At 40.9% G+C, this 17,947-nt stretch overlaps 1 protein-coding gene across 3 annotated transcripts in view; it reads right to left on the minus strand.

Annotated features, from left to right (window-relative positions):
- Positions 1 to 712: 712 nt before the first annotated feature.
- The window catches only part of GRID2 (glutamate ionotropic receptor delta type subunit 2), a 742,195-nt gene continuing 724,960 nt past the window's right edge, over positions 713 to 17,947 (minus strand). Inside the window, exons 15-17 of one of the 3 annotated variants that reach the window (XR_012835284.1) lie at positions 7,460 to 7,700; positions 5,437 to 5,832; positions 713 to 3,348 (exon numbers count right to left, since the gene is read on the minus strand). Coding sequence is in view for 2 of the 3 variants with exons in the window: in XM_075751604.1 (XP_075607719.1) it covers positions 2,926 to 3,348; positions 7,460 to 7,700 (664 nt within the window). In the remaining variant the exon portion in view is untranslated. Of the gene's footprint in view, positions 3,349 to 4,765; positions 5,833 to 7,459; positions 7,701 to 17,947 lie in introns of those variants that run through there. The other 2 variants (XM_075751604.1, XM_075751605.1) reach the window with 2 other exon arrangements.

Here is a 17,947-nt window from a genome sequence, read left to right on the forward strand (position 1 = left end):
GTGAATTAAATGTACCGTATGTAAAAAGCCAGCAGACAAACTTTGGATGCTGCAAGTTAAATCATCATGACTGACATTATCGCAGTACATCCCGCATGACTTACTAATAACTAGGCTGTTAAGTTTAACATGTTAATGAAACTTAACGAGTGAGAAGGCCATAATGAAATACGAGCTAAATTCTCTCACACTGCAACTTTTTGTCAGATCTAAAGGCAGTGTACATCCAGTATCAGAGCAAATTAACTTCTGTGCGCATAAAGACAGCTGAATGCGATTCTATAAAAATAATGACCACGCTCCAAAAAAATTCCTAGATTACACTAAAAAGGATGGAGGTGGGATGCAGTATTTCTACAAATTGTGTCTCTTACAGGTCAGTGCCAATGAACTCTAAAATCATTCTCTGAAATGCTGTCCATATAAATTTTCTGAAATCTAAGCCTGACATTGATACGCATGGTAAATCTCGGTGATTTCCATGGATGCTCTACACTGAGCTGACTCACGGCAGCCTGGCAAGCTCGTCCCATCTCCACGGGCTGAATCCCCTTCCGTAACGGTGTGGCAAAAACATTCACGAGTGCACGCCTTGCCACAGACCAAAAAATCCCACAGCGCTCAGCAATTAAACAGGAGGAAACGCAAGTTTAGAAAACAATTTTATTAGACAAATTATTTAGACAAATTATACACAGAAAGCTCTGCCACTTGTAACTGAGGCCTCCAAAAAGTGTTTTGTGTATCTGTATAATAGGCAACACATCAAAATAGGCCTATTTTAAATATCGTACATGGTTAACAGGTTTTTTTTTAATAGCTAAAATCACTGCAACATCTGGTATGTCCCTACATAGCTTGTTGGAAAGAAATTTTCTTTTTTTTTTTTTTTTCCCCATCTTTTACTCAGAAGTGTGGATGAGTTCATGAATGTTACAAGGGGGAAGCAAGTTGTGCATGCTTTTAGACACTTGCTACCCTGGAAACAAAATGGCCTTTTGCACGATAAGAATTTGTTCTGCCTTACACAGTAGACAATATTTGAAGATTTAGTACAAAAAACAGTGACAGTACAAGATGCTCCCCCAGAACAGAATTAGCATCAAAATAGAATAGATCTGAAGAATATACCTTTTAATTTATCCTAAAGCAAATCACATAGGCTGATTCCTATTAATCCTAGCCAGAGAATGAGTTAGGTTAAAATAAGTGTATGGTTGCATTAAAAACAAAACCAAACCAAAAATCTCACAGGATAAACTGCTTGCTTTCTACTTAACTGCATTTTTAGTTTTAAGGATTACAAATTGAAAGCTCTTCCTACGTTTCTAACAGGTAACAGTGTTACTTTAAAAAGCTAGTGCCAAAGTGGGCACTTGTTTTGCTCTCACTGCTGTTCTTTCTCTTGTTCTATACAGTTGGCACTAATGTAAAAAATACATAGCTCCTCTAAATCTAACTTAACATATAAAGGGTTAAAATGAGCGCCTGTTCACTATTTTTTTTCCTTAGAACAATATGTGATTATAATTAAGGCCACATCTGTATTTCTCGAGGGCTTTTTTTTTTTTTTTCTCTCCACTAACACCATTATTGTATTGATCAACTGTACTGATTTGGAAAATAATTTATTAACCTTTGATCTATGTTTAAACTTCTCTAGAGCTATATTAGTTGTTCATGAATGTGGTATACCTAAGAGAGAGTTCCATTTGTCTAATTAATTAAAAGTAAAATTATCAAGGTTAGCCTTATAGAATGCTCAATAGCCAATGCAAAACCTAACCAAAGGAGTTACATCTAGGTACAAATGTTAAATTGCCCTGGATGTTCTAATAAAAAAGTATAAAATATGCTCTGTTGGCAAACGATGCAAGTCAGAATAACATTAAAGCAACCTGTCTTTTCTACGTGAAAAGACCCCCTGCACTGTACATCTTTCCTGTATACAACACATTTTTACTAAAGCTTTATTAAATGAATTGCAATAGCAACGGCTGCCATTTTATAGCTATATATACATGTATATATATATACATACCTGTGTGTATATATGTATATATATATATGTATGAGATACTAATTTATTTAACACAACAGAGGCTTCTGCCATATGATACAGTTTACTGTACATAAGAAAAACTTTTAACACTGTACAATCACATAAAGGTCATATGCACTGTTGCAGTGCAAAAGTAGATTTAACTGTAGTCTTTACTGGCATAGTAATGGCTTTTTGTAATCCTACAAAATTGCATTCTTGTATTATGGGGCCTGAATGGTCTTTTGACTTAATTTGTTTTGCTTTCTTTTTTTTTCCTTTTTTTTTCTTTTTGCCTTTTTTTTTTGTAAAATTTTTTTTTTTTTTTAAACTGCAGGGTTTGCCTTTGGTCCACAGTTAAAAGGACACACAGCAGTGGAGCGCTGACTGGATGCAGCAGAATACATGAAAAGGACTTAAGTTATTGCAATTATAGTAAAAAAAGGCGGTGGAGGAGGAGGAGCGAATGCCCTTCTGTAAAGTAATCCTCAGGGGTTTTCTTACGCATTAATCGCTGCACGTTTCCTATATTTAAAGTATATGAAAAGCCTGAAGTAACCAAAACTTAACATGATGATAAACGAAAGAATAAATGATTCAAGTAGTAAAGAGAATAAGGGGAGACAGAGGAGACCAGACTGAGAAAGCAGAGAAGAGAAGGAAGAAGAGTTGCTACTAATAATCCTCATTCTTAAATAAAATTAAAAAAAAAAAAGAAAAAAAAACCCCAACAGAAAATAACCCCGAAACAAATTAAAAACACCCTCAACAACAAAAATAAGGAAAAGAAAAAAGGTTACATCCATGTTAGTCCCACAATATTACAGCTGCTCCTTGCAAGGGGAGTCCTAAAAAAGAAACAGTGAGAGAACTTGGTCTGATGCTCAGATGGAGGTGCCTCGGTCTGGGTCACTACCGATATTCAGCCCCAGAGTAGGAGTCGGTTGGTAAGGGATAGATGACATTGTTTTGATGGGGCTTCTGAAAAAGCCACCGTTGGGCGCCCTGTGCCTGAAAGGGCCAGTTCGGTGCTCGGGCACGCTGCCGAAGGAGAAACCCGAAGCGGCTTTAGCAGACAGCGTGCGGCTCAGAGTCTGGATCTGTTCTGGTATGAAGGTGGTTGTGGTGATGTGAGTGTTTCTGAAGTCACTGATTTGCTCCAGTGCCTGACGTGTGGGTAAAGTGTCAATGTCCAGCGGGGTCAAGTCAATCGACGAGGTGGAGAACTGTTTATGGGGACTGTCGTCATCTGTGCAGAGGCTGTTCACGCGCCTGTGGAGGTGCTCCAGGTCAATCTCCTTGTCGTCCTGGGGAATGAGAAAAACAAGAAGCACCATTCACCACTGCCATTTGTACTGGGTTGAAGCTTCACGGTGCGATCAGAACTGCTCGGGAAGCATGACGCACAATTAACTACAGCTGGCTGTTGGCTGACAGCATCTCTGAACGTCACCAGCAAACACCTCCACCGCCTGAAGCTGGGTGGGCTAAGCCAAACGGAGGCAGACCCTTACACCACAGCTACCTTCAAACCCTGAACCTTAACAACAAAACTCCAAGTGCTACCGGTCGGTTTCCATCAGGAAAAGCCAGGCTTGGAGCTAGGTGGGTTGGACAAGCAACAGCTGAGTAACAGTAAACGTTGTGTCATGAAAGCAAAGCATAATCTCAAACACCTGGGATGATGCTAGTTCTTCAACTCTGCAGCAAGGACTAAATTCGGATGTCAGCATGGGAGGCTCTAAGGGATTGACGTTGCTGTCTTTGTCAGTGTTCATCTTCTCAGGGCTTAAGGAAGGGCTAAAAACATCTCAGGTCGCTTTTTGCCTTTGTAATATAAATTGTGGCATAGAAAAGCTGAACTTCCAGACAAAAATCCAAGCACTGGTGACTCACTGACATCGCACAGAAAGGAGCACACCAGGCAATTTTAAATTAGGATGCCAACAGAGGGATTAATTCTCTCCTCACCCACAAAGAAGCAATTCCATCGATTCTGATGGAATTATGCTCTTGTGGGTTAGAAGAAGAGACGGTGGCCTGGGGTAAATATTATAATATGTCATCCCTCCTCTTACCTCTGTCCCTTTTCCTCCTTAAATCTCTCCTCCCAGAGAACTCAGTTAAACAGGTTTTAAATGCACAGAAGTTAAAAAAGAGGAGATAGTCCTGGGTGACACAATAAATCACCTGTATTGTACATACGTATTTCTACTGAACTGCAAAACTTAATTCAAAGCAGCATTAAAGTATACACGCACAGGGGTATTTCCTCAGTCTAGGTAGCGCAGCTCATTCAGAACAAAAATCGATTTCAACTAACCTTAAAATTTACCTTAATCTCTGTGAAATCTACTGGCTCTTCCAGGCCACTAGAAATAGCTCACACTCTAGGACCTCACAGAGGATAATTAGGCAGCCGACAGATGTGCACTGATGACTTCCAGCCTTGATTACTGCAATTCAATGACTGGCTTGATCCAGAGCTCCCTGAATCAATGGCAAAACTCCTAGTATACCGAACGGGCTTGAGATCCCTCCTTTGTATAGGAATGAAGTCAACCACTCTGAAAAAGTCCACATCTAGAACAAACTGCAGGAGTTCCTCTACTTAGCAAAATGGATCACCAAATATTTGCACTGGTACCACGCCGAACACAGAGCCTGACTGGAAGGAGACTGAGATGCCAGCTCCCCTCTGGGATTGTACCTTCGGAGGGCAGGGACAGGGAGATGAACGGGGGGAAAAGGGGCAGGGAACCGGGATCTCCCAGGGGCTGGACAATCGCTGACCACAGAGGCTTTGGTTTGAGCTCATCACGGGAAGGAAAAAATGCAGTGCTCATTTCTCGGACTTAGCTTTCTGTCTAGAGTTTATTCACATGTGGACATAGACATGGATGCACATAACAACCACACAGGTGACACCAAAACCAAACGCATTCACCAAACGCTCTCTCCTAAAAACTTTGGAGCTGCATACGGATGCAGGAGAACTGGGGCCACATCAGAAGCTAAAGAAATATACAGAGGCTCTGTTAGCGTGTGCAAGTCATGACTATGTCTCTGAGGGACAGTCCTAAGTATTTTTCCTTTTTTTTTTTTTGTTGGTTGAGTTTTGGTTTTTGTTTTCTTTTTGGGGTTTTGTTTGTTTGTTTTTAATTTTGAAAAAACACACAAACACTTTGTAATTTAAAATGCCAATCAAGAAAAGATTGGAATTTCATCACTTCTGAGCCTCTAAGTTACTCAAAATATTCCTCTTTCTTCTCTTACAGAGATGCATTTGGGGCTAGGGTCAGACCAGTGAAAATATATAAGCGGTGATATTCTCCCATGCTTAGCCCACAACCCGATCTCCACCCAATCGATACACCAAAATGAGACCCACTCACAGTAAGATTGTGCATATCTCCATAATATGATCTTTCCTCTTCTCTCTTGTGTGATCAGTAGTGAAATATTCAGCAGTTTTCACATTTAAATTATCATCAGGCTTCAGAGTCAACATCCCATTGAGATTACTGGGGCGGTTCATACTTCTGTCAGAGCTACTGTTTAAGGCTGTCTGCAGACTCAGGCAGACATCATTGAATGGATTACTTCTGGTACGCGACCGAAAAGTTATCTTCGCAACCATAAGACAATTTTTTTCAGTATAAATGCTTGCATTCTGGAGCACAAGTTGGCAGCCACCAGGAAAAAGGGTTGGCTTGCTGACCACAAACTGGCCCAATCTGACCCCCGATTCTGGACTAGTGGCCTGGAAGAGCCAATGGATTTCATGGAAGCTAAAATGAATTTTAAGAAAGTTAGTTAAGATGTATTTCTTTGCTGAATGACCCCCACATCCAGGATAGTGGGGACATTCAGCACATACGTCCACGTCAAACTCAGTTTTGAGCCAAGCTTTTCAATTTAGCGTTGAGATGCAATTTTAAATGCTAAGCTAATGACACGTAACAGAGATCAAGGAGGCCAAATTATACCATTTGTGGAAAATAGACACTTGAATTTCTCTGCATTTGAAAATTGAAATAGGAAACTTTATAGTTATATAAAATATCCGTGTTGGTTTTTTTCTTTTCCTTTGTTATTTATTTTTATGTTTTGCATCAGGTAAATATGAAGTATGAAGTTCTGAAAGTTTGGGTATACAACAATCAAGTAAATTTTAGATTTTTAAAATAATTTACCAGTTGAAACTATATGGTTTCCATTCCTGAGAAACCCAATTTAAAGACTAGAGTTTCTTTTTTTTTTTTTTTTTCTTTCCCTCTTAATAATAGTCTGATCCAGATCTTGAACAAAAAAAAAGCTTGGGAATTAAAACAGGCAAGAAAAGACTAAACGTATTCCAACATCAGTGCCAATGCTGTCTAATCAGGTAGTGTAATTAATCCTGCCTGATTATACAGCACTAGATTAGCAGGAATAAACACAATGGAGAAACTGCAGAGAAGGTGAGACCACTGCACACCAATTAACAGCAATACCCCACAAGCTACACAGATGTGTCTAAACTACACAGATAGAAAAGCTGTAATTAATAGTGCTACATTAAAGTTCATATTTAGGTTCAGCTTTGGGCATTGCTGCCAAGTACATATTAATACCTTTTTTCCCCTAATGTTTTTCTAGTATTTTGTAGAGCTAAAGACTTAATAATGAAGGTAAGAAATTTGTTGTAAGACCACATGAGGCTCAGATGGCTGGTAAAGGGACAGGTAGATTGCCATGGGAAGAAAAGCATTATGCATGCAGGTGTAGAAGGAAACTCATCTGGTGTAAAATAACATATCTCCCCATGGTCTCCATCCAAGATTTTCTGAAACAAATCTGTACTAGATTTCAGAAATAAATCTGGCCTGAATCTGAAAAATCTAATGTGCTCTTGCTTCCCTGGACTTCAGATTAAATAATGAGAACTGAAGTTCATGGAAGTCTCAAGAGGTTAACATTTCTGAAAATGGGGATGAGCTTATTTAAGAAGCTAACTGCTGATTAAAGGGCTAAACTTTGCAAATCTATTTTGAAAGACTCAGCCACTGAGCTTAGGAGATATATTTTGCAAGAAGCCGCCAAGAAACCTTTGAACTTACTGGTGAGAATTAGCTCTTACCAATGGGAATAATGAACTAAATATTGATGTATTAATAATGTACTATTCTACAAGTAACAGTTGTGTTTTACTCAGAATAGTTGCATATTTATACATCACCAACATACATTTTTTTTCATTCAAACTTTTCTAGAAAGAATAAAGAGATTTTTGAAGAACAATATTTACCTTAACAAATCAGGAAGCTAAGGAAATTGCTCTGAATTTGATTCCCCACCCTCTCTAATGCTATAAAGTCAAGGCAGCAATCTTTAGGGTGCATGAAAATTCCCCAGGAGAAATGGAGGGTCTAATACCTCTTTTGATGGAACCCGGGAGCCTTTCCTTTTATTCCACCACGTTTCCAACATTGCAATGAAACAGGATAGGACAATCCCAGCAGCGAGGATGCAGAAAACACCTGCAAAACTTTTTATGTCCAGGGCACCTCCTTTCTGTTTGGTATCCACAGATGAATAAAGATCACATTGACCGTTCTTCGGCCACCACTTATGCTTCAGTATGTCCATGTCACCATTCTGCTGGAGCTCCAAAATCCTTGAGGAGAAAGCAGAGAGTCAGGGGTTACAGTGGAGCGGTGGAGGTGGCACCTGAGAGCACCAGCATGTAATCCGACTACTCGCAACCTTTTCGCGTGTCTCGGAAAGCCAAGCAGCTGATGAATCCAGATGGACTGATTTAGCCAGAAAAGAAAGCCAGAATATGGGGTTGCCTGTAAGACAGAGCATGTGGATATCTATGCTCCACTCTAGATACAGGAAAGCACATACAAGTCTCTCTCTCCTTCTTTTAGTGCCCTTAATAAAAATGCTTTACTTAATATACCGTATTTTCTTAACTATATTTTGCTACAGACTATGTCAATTGACTTTGGTAGTGCATTAGGTATTTGACAATATATATTTTGCATTTTAATTGCTGGAAAAGAGACATTTCAATGAAAAAAAAAAAAAAAAAGGAAAATACAGTTCAGATGTACCACAAGATACATGTTACCTTATTGTAAAGTGATCTTTATCAGGTTACTTGCTGCTTTGGAGAAAGAGCAGAACCATATGAGTTGCAGTCAGTGAGGACCTAAACTACTCTCGCTCAGTGGGCGTGTGACCTGCTGGTAAGCGATTTCCATAGGAAGGTTCTTTGTTGCGGAATTCACTCGTCCTTGCACCTACGTACCCAGCCCACTGCCAAAGATTTACTGGGCAGTTTGCAAGACCAACGTGTTTAGCTAGACCTCCTGTTGGGATGAATAGTTCGAGGAATGAGAATTTTGTTTGGAAGAAGATTTTCATATTTAGCTAATTTATTCCTTAGGAGAGTGGGTTTTTTAAAAAACATCCAGAAGCTACTAGACTAGCAGCTGGGTGCATCTGGTTACCCAAAATAAAAAATTCAACAATTACACTTAAAAATAATAAAACAGGGGAATGTTTTCCTTCACGTAATAAATTTGTTTTTCATTTCAGTGTTCGAAGGCAAACAATTACTTGTGCAATCATTTGACACAGCATGCAAAAAATCCAAGTGCACACAAACCAGCAGAGGTCTGGGATGTTGCTACCAGAGACTGTACTGCATCAAAGGAGGAAGAAAAGCTGTCCCGCTGACTCAGGGCTACCATAACAGCTCAATGCAGTGGTCCACCTTGACCTCAGAAAAACACAGTGTTATGAAAAGGAGTTTGAGTGCACCTCGGAAACACAGGGCAAGTGCTCTATACAGAGATCATTTGATCTCTAATGCCACTCGAACAGGTAGGCGTGTCAATGAAGCCACTAATTTTTCTATGGCACACCCAAATGAACGTATGCTTATGCTGTGGTCCTACCAGGAATGGGAGACTTCACGCAGCCAACAGCGGCTTAACTCCCAGCACAGCTCTGGAGTGAGTTTCTGCTTCCTACCTAGAAGTACATCCCATGGCTGAGTTCCCAACCTGTTCAGAGGGGACCTGCTTGTCCACCTCTGTGCTGTCCCAAAGGGAACAGTGTCCTTGAGGAACAGACTGCAGGTGATACACATGGCTTTGGAGACGCAAGAATCCCCTTGTTTGCATAGCTTTGTGTTAATAAGTGGGACAAATTCTGTGCAATGCCTGCTGCCAGTACATTGCTGAAGGTCCAGCCCTGGAGAATTGTGAACAAGGTCAGAGTTTCCTAAGCTATACTTTGAATTGCCCCAAACCCAATGCCAACTTAGGGAAGCCCCATCCCGAAGCTTCCTGAGGGGACCGGGATAAGTCAAGGACAGGAGGACTCTCCATTCTGTTGCAAGGGACAGAATAGCTGTTATGAAACATCCATGTTCAGAGTAGCTTTGAAGGCGTGGGGACCATAGGCAGGATTGCTGTCATTGCTGCCTACAGCTGCCTATTGGGAGCGTGTAGAGAAGCTGGCGCCAGACCCAGTGACAGGAAGAGATGCAACTGGGACAAAGTGGAACATGAGCAATTCCAACTAGGTAAAATGGAAATGGAAGAAGTCAAACTGGAACAGACAATTTGCGGCATCTCCATCCGTGTCGATATTCAAGGGCTCACTGGGCAAGGCCTAACTGGACCTGCTTCAAGCAGAGAGCTGGGCTGGAGACCTCCAGAGGTCCTTTCCCACCATAAATGCTCCTCTGTGACTGTAAACATAGTCCATACGCTACTCCCTGTCACTGCATACAGTGCTTACAGACATAACTCACTGTAATTCTGCTTCTCGCTGCCCTAGCATCCTACATTAGGACTTAGGTGAGTATTTTGGCCCAAATATTGCAGCCTGTCAGGTTAGCGGGAGCAGCAGAGAGTCAGCACAAACAGAACCCTTTTGTACAAGTTCTTGTGGAGTAACAGAAGATTAATTTTCAATGCACAATCCAAACATTTGGCATATGTGTTTTTATATTTAGGAATTACTGTACTATCTACACAAGGCAGTAACAGAACAACATTGTGGGGCTTATTTCTTCCAGTAGCAGCTCTAATCCCTGAGCAGGGCTATTTTCTCTCTTTTATTCAGTCAGTAATAAAACGAAACATCCACATGATTGCTCTATTCTCATTAATTAAATGATTCGTCACTTGTCAGTATAATTTCTGATTACACAAGACATCTTTTCAACAATAGGCATTTGCATAAAGACACTGAACTTTGACTTGTTCCTTAACAGAGATTTATTCCTAATTGTACTCCTGGTAATTATCGGCAATTTTCTTTATGGATGTAACATAAGTTCAATTATTTAAAGGAAAACATAAAAATAGAAGCAGAAACCAGGGATAGTAATTGTATCATTACATGGAAAAGCTTGGGAAATGGCAAGCTTATAATGAAGCCTTGTAAAATCGCAACTGAAAACAAACATTGAGAGATAAAATACATATCAAGAGAAACTTAAGAGCATGAATATCTAACTATATTAACTTCGTACACAGAAAAAGGGGGATCCTGCTTCTGTTAGACTTAGCAAACACTTTGTTTCTGAATTCACCCCTTTGTGGAACCAAAACAATAGTTAACGTATTAAGAAGATTTAACACTACCAACCTGTTCCTAGTTATGAAACTTCCTATTTTTGTAGCACACTTTCAGAAATGACAATCGTGCTACTTGTATTGATATTCCATGAAAAACAACATGCGGCAGGGAGGTTTCTTGCAAGCGTGCAGGCACCGCTACCCTTGCGTGCTGCAGGAGGTTCCCACACGATGGCACTCTTTCCATAAAAATGCGTGCTTTTGCCGCAGCTCCGGGTGGGTGCCCTTACGCAATCTAATCAGATTCCTGTTGGGTGGCAGACACTACAATCAGTTTGATATTTGATTTTCAAATTTAATAAATGACTAAAATAATAATGCATTAACTAAATGCTCTGAATGATAATGATGCACTAAATGCTATAATTCCAGCAAGTGCCTCTTCTCACAATTCCCAGATCTTCACAACTGAACTTGCCCTCGACAGTCTTTGCTCCTTTGACCCTGCCGTATTGGCATGGAGTGGCATTGCAACACATAAGCCAGTAGTAAGAGTGGTGGAAAGTAATAAGTAGGGTGCATGAGTTCCTGCTGTTTTGAAATACCATAGTCTTAAAAAGCTTACAAAAGACGCCTGTGTATTGAAATAATCTGATATGTCTGAAAAACATGACCTTTAAAACTTGCTTATGGATAGAGTGCGGGTCTTAATATATTTTTCTCTAGCAGGCAAACTGTTACAGTAACATTTTTCAAAGCAATGACGTAAAGTTATTAGGCTGCACAAAAGAAAATGTCTGCATGCACTTTAACTAATTTGGCCCTGAATTCATAGTGCCGAGTGACGTCTAGTGGATATGAGCACAGAAAACTAAACTGCCTGTGGTTTCCAAATCTGACTGTGATGTGAACAAATCCTACTGAATCAATGGGAATAGGCCGGATTCAACTCAGTAACTACATACTTTGCTGCCGGCAGTGAAATGTAATTACTCCTGCAAAATACCCGCAGATGAAAAAAACCCAACTTTATTATGATAGCAAGGTGTCACAAATGCTACAAAATTGAGACATCTGTGACGAAACTTTTTTTGATCTTGTTTCATTCTTTCTGAGTTATCAGTAGCGAGCAAGAGACGTGATGGACCATTTACAATGAGATCAGAAACACCAATGCATGGTCTGAGATGCCAAAGGTTACTGAATATCAGCTTCCTGCACCAGGAATGTGTTATCCAGAGAGATAACTTCACCATTGGCACTGACAAGGGAGAGTAGATCATGAGGGACTACTCTGGCTCTAGTCTTCAGGATCAGGCTGCTGCAGAGACGAGGTACGCAGAGCCATGCAATGAATGCCCATTGTTGAAAGGGGGAGGAAAAGTAAATAAATTAAAAAAAAAATCCAAAAACCCAAACAACTGTTTGTGTACCTCACTGGGCTGAACACTGGCGGCTCAAGCCAGAGTCCCAGCCCTTGTGCCGGCTCCGAGGAGTACCTGGGTAGCTCGCACAGGTCGTGTTTGGGAGCACTTGGTGCCTGCAGATGGGGCCAGGTGGTTAAAAGAGCTCAAGTAACTTCTCCAGTGGGTAGCCCAGAGTCAAACTCCTTGGGGAAAAGCTCCACACCAGAGCTCTTCTAATAAAAATCTGGTGCCAAGTCTTCATAGAATTTGGTTCTCCTCTCATAAAACAAGATAGAGAACTAAGCTGATTTGTGACCATCCTTCAGTTATCAAAGTAGACAGGTAGGAACCCACAAGGAGGGTTTTTGTTTTTTTCAGTGAAGCGACTGCCTAAATCTTTCTTATTCATGGCAATAACTGGAGTGATGCCAACTCCTGTTGCATCTCCCTGAGTGGGCTTTAGGTTTTGGCAAAGTAGGTCCTCCTCTCAGTGGCAGAGCAGCTTTTGCAGGTGCCACCTGCGAGGCTGGCTCAGGGCTTCCATGCCAGAGCGCGATGGCCGCTGCCCAGCCCGGCTTACTGCCTTCTGCCTGAGGAAGAGGCAGTCCCAGCCATGGGGAGGGAAACAGGGAATAAGGATGAAGACAGGCAAGTAGGAGGCTCTCGGGTGTCCTTTTCACCTCCTACCCTGGCAGTGGCACCTCACTGTCTCACTGAGACCTGATGAGTTTTCATTATTTTGACCTTATCCTTGGGGCATTGCGGGAGATGCACATTGATGCTCAAAGCCTTGACTTTGATGTTATCCCCAGTGCCAACAAATATTGTTATTCCCCAGCTGCCCAACAAATCATGTTTGCATCATATTACAGCCGTGGACTATTATGAAGCTGCTGAGGAGAGTGAAGGACATATCTGTCTTTACCTACAGGAGGGGAATATTCCTGAGCAATTTTGTCTTGCTCAAACACACAGAATAAAGAGATAGAGAATGGTCAGAAATAAAACTCAGAAGTGTTTAGAGAGTGGGTGGGAAGGTGTTCATCCAGAAATGGATGTTTCCCCAGCATCAGCTGTATTACCCAGTTAGCCATCCCTAGACCTAAGCCTAGAATTAAAAGGGGCATCACATTATTGAAAAATACAGCCCAGAGGTGAAGGAGGCATGGGAAGGTGAAGGAGGCATGGGAAGGTGAAGGAGGCATGGGAAGGTGAAGGAGGCATGGGAAGGTGAAGGGCAGAAGCAGCTGTCCCAAGGTGAAAGAAAGAGGGGAGCAGTGCCAGTGTTGGCTCCCAAGCGGACTGAGATGATGCTAGGAGAGCTTGCAAGATGAGCAAAGAACCTGGAGGCAGAGAGATCATAGCTATTCCATTCCTTCCTGTGACTACAGGTCTTGATATCTGTAAACAAAAATGCTGGTTTTGAAGAAACTGTTTACTGTTTTTCTCTGCGTGTGTGGTTTTTTTTTAAGACAGCACTTTAATGAGCTGCCAATCATGGGCTCCATGAGAGGAAATTTTTCACGCCAGCCAAATGCAGCTTGGGCTGCCAGATTAGATGAAGCCGTGCTCCCTCTCCATCCGTTCCCACCACTTAACCCAGCAGTGTGTGAGTGCCCTTGGGTCCAGCTGCAAAGCCTGTTTTCTGGCAGGGACTCCAAGCAGATTGAAACCCAACTAACTTGTGCCCCATGACCACGGGCAGGTAGTTGCCTTCCGATCTGCCCTTCAGCAGTGCTCGGCATCACGCTGCTTTTGCTAGGAAGTCAGTGCACAGAAATGAGGATAAGCATCTCACCTTCCTGATATGATAGAAGAAGCAGTAGTAAAGCAAACCAGCTGTTCAGCATTACGGATTTGCATAGCAAACAATATTAAAAGAGAGAAAGCAGCTGACCTTCTGTTTTGCTCAGCAATAAACCATTAACTTCAGAAGATGCAGCACTCATTACTTGGATCCCATAAATTAGTATCACTTGTTCAAATTAGTGAACTTCTTTTTACTTAAATCTGTTAAACTTACATGGAGACTCTCTCTCAAATACAGAAGGCTAAACTTAAATAAAATGGCATCTGCAGTAATAAGAAATGAGATATTAACTATATTTATTATACAACTGTGGTGGAATTTTAAAACGATGGCTCTATAATAGTTTTATTCAAGTTGCATAGTTTTGCTGAGAACTAACAATTCAGAAAGCTAGATAAAGACAAAATCAAGTTATTTAAGATCTTCTGCTTACTTTTAATATAGAAAAAGTTGAGGTAAGCTTAACTGGCCTTTCACCGTGCAGATATTTCCCGCTCAGGAGAAAGCAACAACAAAAGAATTAGTGCCTATTTACAAATCCCAAATGACAAGAGAACATCTACAGACAGTTGCATAAATATCATGAGTTCATTAAGCTCAGTGCTGTTATGGTAAACACCAAATTAATTCATTATGGTGAGTCATGGTACGCTGCCAACCTTATTAAAACAAAGAAATGCACTTTCAAGGTACATTGGTTGCTGTGCAATACCTGCATTCCAGTCCTGGTTTAGAAAATTACTTGAAAAATGACAGTTACCAAGCTTTATAAAAAAATTCAGTACTTCACGGCCACGTGAATGCCTGGGGTCTAATTTTCCTTTTGCTTTCATTACCATAAACCAAAAGCAAGTCCATGCCCGGGAAGGCAGGGACAGCTCATGGAGTCTGCAGAAGAACAAAGCAGACTTTGATGCGCTCGATCCCCGCAACCGGGACAGCTCTGCATCTCCCCCCTCCTCGGTTTGCACCGTGAAAGGCTGTCTTGCTAACTGCCCTGCTTCCAACCTCATCTCTGGGATCGAAAGATCAACTGTGACGTTGCACATGATTGCCATGGAATGGAGATAGCGCTCCTTGCTAAAATTACACTTTCTCCATACTGTTGCTTGTGCAACACTGGAGGCAGTCATAAATGACATTTTGACTATACAAGGAGACATTATGATTACATACACACAACTTGAGGATTTGAGTTGCAGGTCCCACTGCAATAATACTGAACTAACTGATGATTTCACAAAAAATCAGGAATTCTCAATGTCCAAAGTCAGCAGGAGTTTCATCATGAACTTACAGGCAGCAGAGACCAACACAGAGCACACTTGGGAACCCAACCCTTCTGGTAGCCTGTGACAAAAGTGGCATTTTTCTACATCAGTACAGGATACCTGGATTAGCCAAAAATAGAAAGCTTGGGGAGATGTTTTCTCCCCAAAATCTCACCTGACTGAAAATTTCCTTCAGTGTCACTTGTTAACTGCCCCCTGCCTGAGAAGACCTGTTGTTAACAAGCCACGTAAAGAACTGCTCTCCTACTTAGCAGGAGAAAGCAAACAATGGAAAAAAGTACTTTAGTTTGACTTTGTTATTGGGTTTTTTCCAAGAGTGAGATGCAAGCGGATACTTATTTGGGTCACTTACTATTTAACCTAGTTCATTCTCAGATTTTTTTTTAATACAAAGTGATAAATTAAACACCAAAAGTTTTCATTAAGAAAGCACCAAAATGAAATATTAAATTGTCTTTTTCTTTAAGGAAAAAATAATTATTTTTTTTTAAAATTAGATCCTAAGGAATAACTTTATCTAATCTGCTTAGACCATCTGCTGATGTACTATGAGAAGGATAAATAAATAAGGAGTTCACTGAACCTGACCTAGCACTGAATGAATATGCAAGCCTCATCTTCAACTAAGAAGCAATTACATAAGAAATCAAATTACTAACATGATTAATCTTAAGAGTTGTGGTGACCGGTGAACTTTAATTTTTATATATTATATCTGTTTATACTACCTTTAAAAGTCAAGCACTCATTACAGCTATGACAATACGGTCTTTGCTAATATGAAAGTTGGGCTCCAATTAATTGATAACAGGCAGAATGAAAGCAAGCCAAGAAGATGCAAGAGAGCTGAAAAGGAAAGGCAGTAAGTCCCACAGAGACTGAGAGCATATCTGCAGTCAGAAAGGGAACACCTTGGGTGGTCTTTGAAAATGTCAGCATCATCCTTAAGCACACTGTGATATTTGGGTTATTGGGTGCAGGAAAAGATCTTTCATTTTAGTGTAAGAATCTGGAAATGATCACCTTTGCTTGCAGTCATGCTTCAGGCAGTGCAAAGCCTCATTCTTATACAAACTACCTACATCCACATTTTGAGAAAAAGGAGACACATCAGTCACATTAAGTCCTGTTGACTGACAGTCTAGAACAGTTCATTTTTAAAGTAAGAGATCTAGGTGGCACTTGCATATTTGATATTTATTTGCTATTTACATAAGCAAAGATGACAAAATATATAGCTTATGATTTGCTCCGGTTTTTAAACTGTTTGTCCAGTGCTTTTTTAAGCCCTTAAAAAATAAACCCAAAACCTTTAAAATTTTCTTTTAGATAGTGTTTAAATGAATGATTTACATAGCTCGATTTAAATATCATCATTTGGATTATAAAGAACCTAAATTGATAGTCTAAAGCTATCTCCAAGGTGAACAGAGCTGTTGATAGGAGAAGCTAGACAGATAAATACAGAGTCTGAAGATCAAATCACAGTAATATGCTTTGTGTCTGAAATTTGACATTTAAAAATATCTCAAAGGCTTTTATTTCCTGGATACTTGGTTACAATAGTGAAAGCTTCCCAGGTCCACTCCCACCCAGGGTTTTAAACCTATTGGGGGTTGAAACCAGTACTTCTGAACATAAGCACTGCACTAACCAGCCTTACAGATTAATGTGATACTGAGGAGACCCCTCTCTAAACAATCCTTTGGACACTGAAAGTAAAAACATTTAAGGTACCCCATATGACATATTAGTGCTTCAAAATTTAATTCATTACTTTGATTTGTTCTCCCAAGCAAAAGCATTTCACAGAAGAACCATTTCTAGAAACACCCTCAAAATACGTTCTTTCTTTAAAGCCTTTCTCAAATCATGCTAATGAATACTCTTCAAATACACACAGCAGTATAGTGGCTATCTGGGGAAGCCTAAGGAATTGCCACAACTCTGCCATCCTTAAAGAAAAATACTAAGATTTCTTACACTAAATCTTGCAGTTTGAGAAACGCTAGTGCTGCTGTTTAGGCTAAACATGTGTCAAACCACACTTCTGACAGACGCCTGACCCAAGTTACAAACAGCTCTGCCTGAGATGACTGCCCCTGGAAATATTGCTTAGGGCACCTTGGACTGCTCTGGGGCTAGCTCTGCCTTCTTCACCTTCCAAGGCGCATCAGGTAAGCTCTCCTCAAAGACACATGAGATCATCAATTTCTCTACCTTGATGAGCATTCAGATCTTTTCACCTCCCCTAGGTGCAGAAGGAAATGATGAAAGATAGAGTAGTACAGCTTTGCAAGCAGGGAAGCTGCCTGACTGCTGTGCTACGCTCAATCTGTGCGCAGCCCTACCCGATGCGATGCATTGCTGCTGCCTTTCGCGTAGGGAGATAAGCTAGGAACTGGGCTAGTCGCTCTTCGCCAGACTTAGTGATTACCTTCAATAACGCATCAGCGTGCAGACTGCTGACCCTGTGTATGTAGGTTTTCTGCCGACAGGAGAGCTTACCGGCAGGTTTTGAAGACAGAGCATCTTTTAGTGCCCTTGCAGGACTACCGGCAAATCAGAGAGGTGAAGCAGCCTGACACAGAAACCCTGTGAGCTGCCGGGGGTTACAAAAGTTAATGATTGATGGTTTATTGCCCACCTTCCACTGCAGTGTGTGTCCTGAGGGGCTGCAGTCTACTTTGCATGATAGGAATCAGGGCTTTAAGCAGCATGGTGTTTACTCACAGGATCACACTACGTGAGATTTCCATATTACGGAGAAGTGCCTTGGAGTGCCATTCAATCCGGATAACAATCTGCAGGAG

This window comes from Balearica regulorum, chromosome 4, assembly GCF_011004875.1.
Source record: "Balearica regulorum gibbericeps isolate bBalReg1 chromosome 4, bBalReg1.pri, whole genome shotgun sequence".
Taxonomy (NCBI): domain Eukaryota; kingdom Metazoa; phylum Chordata; class Aves; order Gruiformes; family Gruidae; genus Balearica; species Balearica regulorum.